General features: G+C 58.1%; 1 protein-coding gene across 7 annotated transcripts; it reads right to left on the bottom strand.

Annotated features, from left to right (window-relative positions):
* Window positions 1–621: 621 nt before the first annotated feature.
* On the bottom strand, window positions 622–8,382 carry PIGV (phosphatidylinositol glycan anchor biosynthesis class V). Of its 7 annotated transcripts, none has more exons than XM_035345715.1 (6): window positions 7,757–7,816; window positions 5,054–6,930; window positions 4,510–4,774; window positions 4,055–4,213; window positions 1,728–2,885; window positions 622–1,001 (listed from the first exon to the last, which is right to left on the bottom strand). In XM_035345715.1, the coding sequence occupies exons 3-6, from the start codon at window positions 4,522–4,524 to the stop codon at window positions 693–695; spliced, it is 1,641 nt and encodes a 546-aa protein (XP_035201606.1). In that variant the 5' UTR covers window positions 4,525–4,774; window positions 5,054–6,930; window positions 7,757–7,816; the 3' UTR covers window positions 622–692. The 7 variants fall into 7 exon arrangements, with proteins under 7 accessions (XP_035201606.1, XP_035201607.1, XP_035201609.1 ...); XM_035345716.1 differs by having other exon boundaries at window positions 6,823–6,930; window positions 7,757–7,809; XM_035345718.1 differs by lacking the exon at window positions 4,510–4,774.
* Window positions 8,383–9,175: the final 793 nt, after the last annotated feature.

Below are 9,175 nucleotides of genomic sequence, written 5' to 3' on the forward strand. Positions count from 1 at the left end.
GGGGCAGGGGGTGCTGCCGGAGCCCCCCCCCCCCCCCGGGTCCCCCAGATCGTGGAAGCCCAGGGGCAGGAGGGGTGGGAGAGCCAGCCCCCAGAGCCTTCAGAATCGTAGGATTATGAGGGTTGGAAAAGCCCTCCAAGCTCACCTGGTCCAACTACCACCACCACCACCCACTGACCATGTCCCCAAGCACCACGTCCAACCTCTCCTTGAACACACCCAGGGACGGTGACTCCACCACCTCCCTGGGCAACCCGTCCCAGCGCCTGACCGCTCTTGCTGAGCAGAAATGTCTCCTCATTTCCAGCCTGAACCTCCCCTGGCACACCTTGAGGCCGTTCCCTCTGGTCCTACCACTGGTTACCTGTGAGCAGAGGCCGACCCCCAGCTCCCCACCCCTTCCTTCCAGGCAGCTGCAGAGAGCAATGAGGTCTCCCTGAGCCTCCTCTTCCCCAGACCAAACCCACCCCAGATCCCTCAGTCAATGCCCCAGATCCCCCAGGATCACAGCAGCACAGCCCCACATCAGGCACGGCTCAGTCACCAGGCAGGAACCGAGCAGCAGCACCTTTGTACCAACAGCGTCACCACACTGCAGCTTTTTTTTTTTTGTATTTTTTAATAGAAAAAGTGAGTTTCTGTGCAGATCGCCCCCTCTGCAGCCTGCACAGGCACGGAGCCACAGCCGCTGCCTACGTCCAGGGCAAGAAGTTGCAGTGCAGAGCCAGCCCCAGCAGCCAATAGGCCAGGAAATAGCCCAGGACAACCTTGCTGCGGGGGGTGACGAGGGGGTAGCTCCGCAGCAGCCTGAGCAGGGGGTTTGCCGCAGCCCCCGGCCCGCAGGAGCCCGGCGACGCACCCAGCGCCGACCCCGTGGGGGGAGGCACGGCGGTTTGCCCGGCAGCGCCTTCGGTCCAGAGCCAGCGCTCGTGTTCTTGCAGCAGGTGGGCTGCGAACCAGTAGAGGACGGGACTGGAGGAGCCGAGGAACCTGGTCAGCACCTGGAAGAGACGGAGAGAGTCCTGCGAGCCGCGGGGCTGGCTCCACGCAACCCCAAGCGAGAGCGATGGAAGGCGCAAGCCATCTGCCTCCAACAGGCTGCTGATAAAGGGGAAGAAATACAGCCCCGGGCCGCGGTGCTGGAATTTATTGCGCTCGCAACAAAACAACTCGGCTCCGGGCTGCTTTATTTATTAAGGTGTTCTTGCGAGCGGCCAAGTGGTCGCCGGGTTTTGGATGAACACGGGGACTGGCACCGAAATCCTTGTCACAGCCGCGCTCGGGAACTGTGACAGCAGCTGCAGAGGAGATCCAAGTTTCACTCCTCCATTAGTTTTCCTGTGAAAACCCCTGCACTGAGTGCCGCTAAAAAGACCTTGAAGCACTTCTGAAGGACTGGCCCCGGGCTCTGGATCCTCTCGCTGCCACCCACTGGGCTCAGCCCAGCAGGACGCTGACCCAGCTCCTCGGCGAGGAGCACGTCAGATGCCACCCAGCAGCTGCCAGTCCCTCCCATCAGCCCCAGTATCCTCACACACCGAGCACCTGGAAACCCTTTGGGAACTCCCCCGCGGATGCCGGCTGGCTTTGGAAGCGGCTCCACAACGGGAGAGGAAAAGCTTTTGGTTTGCAGCTGCAACACCACCAGCCTGGGACTGGCACCCAACGCCCTCAGCCACCACCCCACGCTCCGAGAAATCACTTTGGTGTCGCTCCGAAGGTCCTACCTGCACGTGCATGCAGAAGAATCCAAACAGCAGCAGGGCCGTGGCGTGGACCACATACACAAAGACGGCGGGGCAGCAAAAGCCAGCCCTTGGTTTGCCCTCTCGTTCATCCTTCCTCCTCTCTAGACCAAGAGTCAGGCAGTGCCGAGGGTTTGCAACGACGTAGGTCCCGGCAGCCCAGACGCCCAGAATGGTGACAGGCAAAGCAAGCAAGAAATTTGGTACCTGCCTGAGCTCAAAATACCGTAGAAAGCCTACGTTCCAGTAAACATCTTGAATGTAGGAATAGACCACGGGGAACCGCTGGGAGCACCACGTGGGTTTAACCCCGCTCGTGGCTGCCAGGTGATAGCCTTTGTCCAGAGCCAGCTGCCGCAGCGGCTTGGGGACATCCAGCTCCAGGCCGGTGCCGGGGCCACAAAACCTCCCGTAGGCGTAATACTGGAATAAAAGGAAAGGCAGGCAAATCCCGGCACACGTCACAACCGCTGAAGATGCCACGCTAAGGAGCTGCCTCCATAAAGGAGAGAGCTTCCTTCCCGGTCCTGAGCCCACCTGGAACCGGAGGGCGAAGGATTTAGCGTGGGAGTAGAGGAAGAAGCCAGCGTTGACCAGCCCGTTGGCGCGCACGCCAGAAGCGAGGGAGAAGAGCAGGGCGCTGAGCCCCCTCTGCCCCTTCTCCAGCCGCCCCATGGCGCTGAACGCCAGGCAGGCGAACATGCTCTCCGAGTAAGCAGCTGCCATGAACACGTTGGCGGGGCTGAGACAGAAGAGAAGGGCAGCGAGGAAGGCTGCCCTGCGGCACCGCAGCACGCCGCAGCCCAGCTCGTACAGGGCAGCGGCTGCCAGCATGGAAAAAAGAGAGTTGAGAAGGACGGCAGAGAGCAGCAGGCGGCTCCGCAAACGCAGCAGCGGCTGCAGGGGCCACAGAGCCCCCTCGGCCACGGCACGCAGGCTGAGGGGGTAGAGGGGGAAGAAGGCGCAGTTGTGCTCGTACAGGTAGCCCCGCTCGGCGATGAAGAGGAAGTGCTCGGCGTCCCAGCGCGCCAGGCCTCCCAGCAGCCGCTCCGCCAGCGCGTCCCACGCGCCGGGCTCGGGCAGGCGAGGAGGGGAGAAGGCGTCCGCAGCGTGGTCCGGGATCAGGAGGTTGAACACGGCCTGGAAGGAGGAGAAGAGAGGGTTGGAGTCCGGCAGACAGCCCCTTGGATGCTGCTGAGAGCACCGAGCTGGAGGAGGAATTTGGAGTTTCAAGGAGACAAGAGCAGCACAGGCTAACGGGCTTTCCAGCAGGGATGCCTGTAAGACTGTGAAAAAGTGTAGACTATTTTGGGGCATTTACAGCTGAACTGAGTAAAACTGAAAGCATCCAGCAAGAACCCCCATGGAATTGGATAGGGAAAGGCTGCTCGGTGCCGTGCTCGGGCGTATCTAGCTGCAGGTGCTCACACCAGCTGCCTCTGCAGCACCGGGAGCCTCCTTTGCTACTGAATTTGGCGTTCTTGTCCCAGCCGATGTGCAAGGAACAGGAGACAGAACTAACAAGATCTTCCCAGAGGAAACTGACGTGGAAGACAAATGAAAACAGGTTTCTGAAAAGAACAACTCCCCCACGTGTGAGTTTTGCAGTTTACTGTGTGGAGACTGGGATGAGTCCTTGGCGAAGGATTCGGCAGTGGCAGAGAAAAGAGAAAGGGCCAGGCTAAACGAGTCGGGGCCGACAGACCTACGAAGGCGACGTTTTACAATGAAGCACACAGCTGGACCGAGCAGGCCTCTGGCATTTGCAGTACAGAGTCTGTCATCGCTGCCGATGGTCCCGCTCAGCCCACGCTGCGGTGACCGGGCTGCCACCATCGGCTGGCCGCTGGCCCGCTCCCGGGGAGGTTTCCCTGGCTGGTTTTGCTCCACAAGGGCCGTGGCTACGGCTGGGCTCTGCCGGCTGCCTCGGCACACACGCAGCTAGGACGGAGCAGCCCAAGAGCCGCCCCACGCTCAGAGGAGGATGTCTCTGAAGTGAGACTTGGGAGGAACGTGCGGGAGGAGATCGCCGTTCCTGCCCTGCGGGTAAGCAGACCCACCAGCCTCCCGTGCTGCCAAACCCGCCTCTTGCAACAGCAGCACGAAAACGTGGCAAGCTAGAAGGAAACGTTTGTGCTTTTACTTAGCAGCAACCTCCCTCCCTGGATGCAGCTGGTCTCCTGCTTCTCCCGAGGAGAAGGCGATCCCCCAGCCCCGCAGAAGCAGCCAGCTCGTGGCGCTCCGGGTGGTACCCAGGAGAGAAGCAAACAACAGACACTGCAGCACCGCCGCTTCAGGATCAGACTTGCCTGCAGCAGCAGCGTCAGGGCTCTGCAGCACACTGCAGACCGCACGACCTCTCGGAGGTAGGGATCCTGTCTGTTCACCAGCTCCATTCCGAGCTTGAAAGCTGCCTCAGGAGCTCCCCGATGCCAAGGAAGTTCTCCCTCTGGTTTTGGGAACCCGAACTGATAAACAGAGAGCAGAGACACAAAAAGTTATTTCTGGCCTCAGCCGCGTTTGTAAATTATGCACCTTTATTTACTATCAGGCATTCCAGAGGGCTGCAGCTCTCTGTGGACAAGAAAGTCACGTATAAAGAGCTGCCGGAACCGAGAGATGACCGAAGGCTTCTTTGATACTCTTCCTAAAAATAAAATTTAAAAATATATATCCCTGACTTCTTAACCTTGGCCAGGATGCAGAGGAAGAGAGGCTGTAACGCCTTCCCTCAGCACATTTCTGACCAGGCCAGTGTAAATACCTGTAGCAGTCTCATTGGCCTCCTCACCGCCTGCCTCAGCAGAAACACCGGCGGCTCCAGCCACAGCTCAGCCAAGCACCTATGCACGCATTCTAGTTCCAGTGCGTTCAATGGGTTTTAAACCTTTCTTTGGACCGGAGACAGAACTAAAATGTGGACTCGGAGCCTAACATCCGTGCGAGCGCTTTGCCAACGGGCTCGTGGTCGGTCGGGCGCTGCCAGGCACGCTCGGCTCTCGCCTGCTCCCTCTGCCCAGAGCTCGCTCCTGGGAATCAGAAATCTGCGTTATTGAGGGGCTGCCTCCACGGCACGGCCCTGCAAGCAGCTTCAGGGCACGCTGAGGAACAGGCAGGCTTCCCCCACTGCTTCCCTCCGTCGCAGGCAGCGTCTTCAGGACGTGACACTTGCGTGACGCCACCCTCTCCACCTGCAATCCTCCACCGTTTTGGCAGGGGTCCTGCTCTCCAGAGCGAGGGCATCTGCCCGTCGAGCAAACTGCATATGCTGAGGTGGCTCGCTTCCATCTCTTCCCCGAAATCCTTACCTGCAAGATTTAAAACACTTTGCAGAGCCTCGCTGCTTTCTTTTCTGCGTGTTCTGGATTGACATTCTGGGACCAGCTCTGAAAACTGCTGGCCCGGAGCCACAGAGGCAGGCAGTATCTGTTAGGCAGCTTTTTAAGATAACACATTTCTTCCGTTGGTTCCCCAGCCACCAACTGCTTTTCAGTTTGAGAAACAGAAGACCCGCAGCACTCTCTGGGCTCCAACGACACCACATCCTGCACCATTTCCCACCTGCCACCTTTCGAATCCAGCGCCTGACGGTACATAAAGATCCCCAGAGCGATCACCTAATGATCTAACAACGCTCTGAGGTTTTCCTATGCCCATTTTAATGACAGAAAAAGAAAACCTGGCAGGTTAAAAGCTGCGTGCGAGAGCAGAAAGCAAGGAGAAGAAAAAAAAAAAAAACAAGACCCAAGTTCACTCGTGTATAGTCACAGTCCTGAGCCACGGGGTTACGCTTCCTATTTTGCCACACACAAAAGTTTGGGTTTTGCTCGTATTCTCCTCTTGCTCCAGAGCATTCACAGCTACAGACAAAGCAGCTAGTGGGAGGCACATTCTCCTGAATCACGAAGCTGCAATGTTATTTTAAGAGAGGGGATGCTTCAGCCCAGCTGTAAATTCTATTAAAGCGCATTCACAGCTGCAAATCCTATCAAAGCAGAGAGGCAAAAATTGTCCAAGCGCTTTAAATATATATATTTTTTTAAAGCAGAGAAAAAACCTAGCAGGAATGTGCCAAGAAGGCTCAAAGCAAACAGCTTTAAAAAGCCTGCTCCTGTCACGATGCAGCACACCTTGTAACAGAAAGCAGCGACGTCTACAAAAAGCTGCAGCCCACAAGCGCCGTTCTGGGAGAGAACACAGCGTTAGAGCTGGCGTGCCTCTGCCCCAAAAAGCGCTGCTCAAAAGAGCACCTGCACGAACAGGGGGAAAAAAAAAAAAAAAAAAGAGGCACCAAAAGGCAGAAGCGGGTCAACAACATTTCAGTAGAAAAAAGATGCAGCCTTCGTTAAGGACGCGTTTCTCGCCACGCGCCGTGTTCCTGCCCAGCTCTTTGCTCTCAGACGCGAATCCCGTTTTGCTCGCTCTGGAAACTGTGCTAAAAAAAGGACGCGAGCAAGAACGAATTAGACACCGGGTAAATTATCGCGTGCGCGAAAATAAGAGCTCAGCAAGGCCTGTACAAATGCAGTGCAGAGCGGTTACCACCCGGTGGCGGCAGGCACTTGCTACAAAGGCATTTCCTCCCCCTGCACAACACGGCCACGGGTTCCTGGAGAGGTGACGGGGCTCCTCTTCGGAAACCTGCAGCCCAGGAACGCCGAGCAGCAGCTTGGGCATCTCTCGGTGCTTCCCTCACCTGCCGTCAGGTTCAAAGGATGCTCCAGGCGTACTTCAGACGTTGTTTTAACCAATATTCAGAGGGGGGAAGGCTGATTTCCAGAAACCCTGATTGTTTAGGGTTGTTTCTGCGGGCTGGGTTGTCCTACGGGCCGCTACAGCCCTGTAGGGCCGCTACAGCCTCTCTTGTCTGTATTCAGCTGCTGGCGCCTGCAGCCCCAGCACGGCTCACGCTGGATCTGAGCGCAAAATGGTGCCAAGAAACATGCACGTTCCTACCCGCCGGGCCTTTTGTAACAGCTCAGGTGTTTGCAGGCCGTCTACGCTGGCTCAGGACGTACCCGGACCTCCCGGCGTGAGCCGACAGAGCCAACGCCGCCGCTGCCAGGCGTTTATTTACCTTGGGTCTGAGCACGCCGCGACGAAGCGAGCGTGAGAACGTGCCCGGGTCGCTTCCCCGTTTCAATGCCTGCAAGTTGCTGCCCCGACACACCGAAAGGATAAAATCCTGCGAAGGATAAAGCCCTGCGATAAAAAGCCCTGTGATAAAAAGCCCTGTGATAAAAAGCCCTGTGATCAAGTCCTGCTCTGTGCTGTGGGGACGGCCCCGATCCTCGCCTGGGGTTTGACCTGGGAGGGAAAGCGGAGCCGTTCCTCCTCACTCAGGACACGGCCTGCAGCTTGAGGAGGCTCGGAGCACCCGATACCAGCCCGTTTGGCCCCATTGCCACCGTCACAGAACCCAATAACCGCCCGTTTGGCCCCATTGCCACTGTCACAGCACCCAATAACCGCCCGTTTGGCCCCATTGCCACCGCCGTGTTCGTGAGGGGGTCACCGCAGGGCACTGCACGGCCCGGCCAGCGCCCTGAGACACCCTGGGGGGCACAGCCTCGTGGCCCTCCCCTGCCTGTTTTACTCGTGAGGCCTCTCAAGGGGCCGGCCCCAGCGTTCAGCTGGGAAACCAGCAGCGAATTCAGCCTAAAAACGGACTAAAACTCGTTTTTTTTGGACCCAAATCAGGAGCAAACGCCTCGCTGAGGGCTCCCAGGACACGAAGGCGAGCTCGTGTCCGGCCCCACCGGCCCCTTCACCCGGCTGGGCGGTCGGGAGGCCCCTTGGGGCCGGGTCCGTCCCTCTGGTCCCGGTTTGTCCCCTCAGAACCGAGCCCGGAGCCCCCCGAGCCCCCGGCCCCGCTCCCGGAGCCCCATCGGGGGGGGGCGGGGGCGACTCCGGGCCCTCAGGGGGGAGCGCGGGGGGCGTGGCCCCACGCTAATGGGCGTGGCCAGCGCCGAGCGAGGCCCCGCCCCTCCCGGCCCCTCCCCGCCCCCCACCTGAGCGCTCGGCGCGCGGCTCCCGCGCCGGCTCCATCCCGCCGCCACCGCCCCCTCCCCACACGAACGCACGCACGCGCGCACTTCCGGCCACGCCCCCCATCCGGCGCTGCGCGCGTCACGTGGCGTTGGGGGGGGGTGAAGAAGGGAAGGGAAGGGAGGGGCGGCGCCATCTTTGATAAGGGCGGGGGAGGCGGCGTAGGCGAGCCCCGCGGGGGCAGGCGGTAGCGGAGGGCTCGGTGCGGGCCTCAGGGCAGCCTCCGGCCTTCGTGTCGAAAAAATAAAAGAAATAAAAATAATAATTAAAAAAAAAACGTAAAACAAGCATGTGACTCCCTCACTGTGCCCCCTCAGGCAGCAGAAGCCCAAGCCCCCAGCCCCAGCGGGGAGAGCCCTGGGGGTGCCCCCCACACCACCATGCCCACCTCACCTCCTCCTCCTCCTCCTCTTCATCCTCCGGGGCTGGGGCAGGGCCTGCGCAGGTCTTGCCAAAACGCATTAGGCAACAGCAAGTAACAATAGGCTGGTAATCAGCACGCGTTATTACACTAATTACTTACTATTAGGAGGGGGGGGGGGGCAGGTTTCCCTCAAGACCTCATCCGTGTGGTGATGGAGGCTTCGAATTTGGCTTTCGCCGAAGCCAGCTGGCGCTGGGGGACTGGTGGCACCGGTGCCAGGCCCGGAGCAGCTGCCATGTGTGGTGTGGGCCCAGCTTCAGCTTCTGAGGGCTGAGGTCGCTGCCAGAGCCCCAGGGGAGAGCCCCCAGTGCTGTGAGCTGGGGGTTCAGACTTGGAAAGAACTCAAGTTTGCTCCCTTGATGGTAAAAAAATAATAAAAATGGAAAACCACGGAGCTGTCTGGGTCAAAGAAAGGCGTTTTAAGGAGCGCCTGCAGAAATGGAAAGCTTGGGGTACAAATCAGATCAGAGCGCAGGATTTGCATTCTGTGCAGCCAAGTCGGGGTTTGGGTCAGGTGTGGCTCTCAGAACAGTCCCTAATTATAAACTGTGAACACTGCTTATGCTCATTTTACAGATCTCTCTTCCATGCTTTTTTTCTTTTTAGAAGTGCAGGAGGTACACATGTCTGTACACACACAGGCACCGGGGGAGCGGAATTACTCCCCTCAGAAAAACTAGTTGTGTAAATACTGGTAAAATGGTTAGTTAGTTGGTATCACCACATGCAACTTCTTTCTCCCAAATGCATCATTCACTTATGATTAAATTCACCATAACGTGAACACAGAAGCTGTACAAAAGCTGTTAACATTACCTTCTTCAGCCCTGCTGCTGAGGTCCTTTCTGTTTTAAAAAAAAAAATGAACGAGTAACATTTTTACATTAACCAGGTTAAACAAAGCTCCTGGAATACAGAATGAAATTATCAGAGGAGGCGGCTTGAAACCAACAACACT

Source organism: Oxyura jamaicensis, chromosome 23 (genome assembly GCF_011077185.1).
Source record: "Oxyura jamaicensis isolate SHBP4307 breed ruddy duck chromosome 23, BPBGC_Ojam_1.0, whole genome shotgun sequence".
Classification (NCBI taxonomy): Eukaryota; Metazoa; Chordata; class Aves; order Anseriformes; family Anatidae; genus Oxyura; species Oxyura jamaicensis.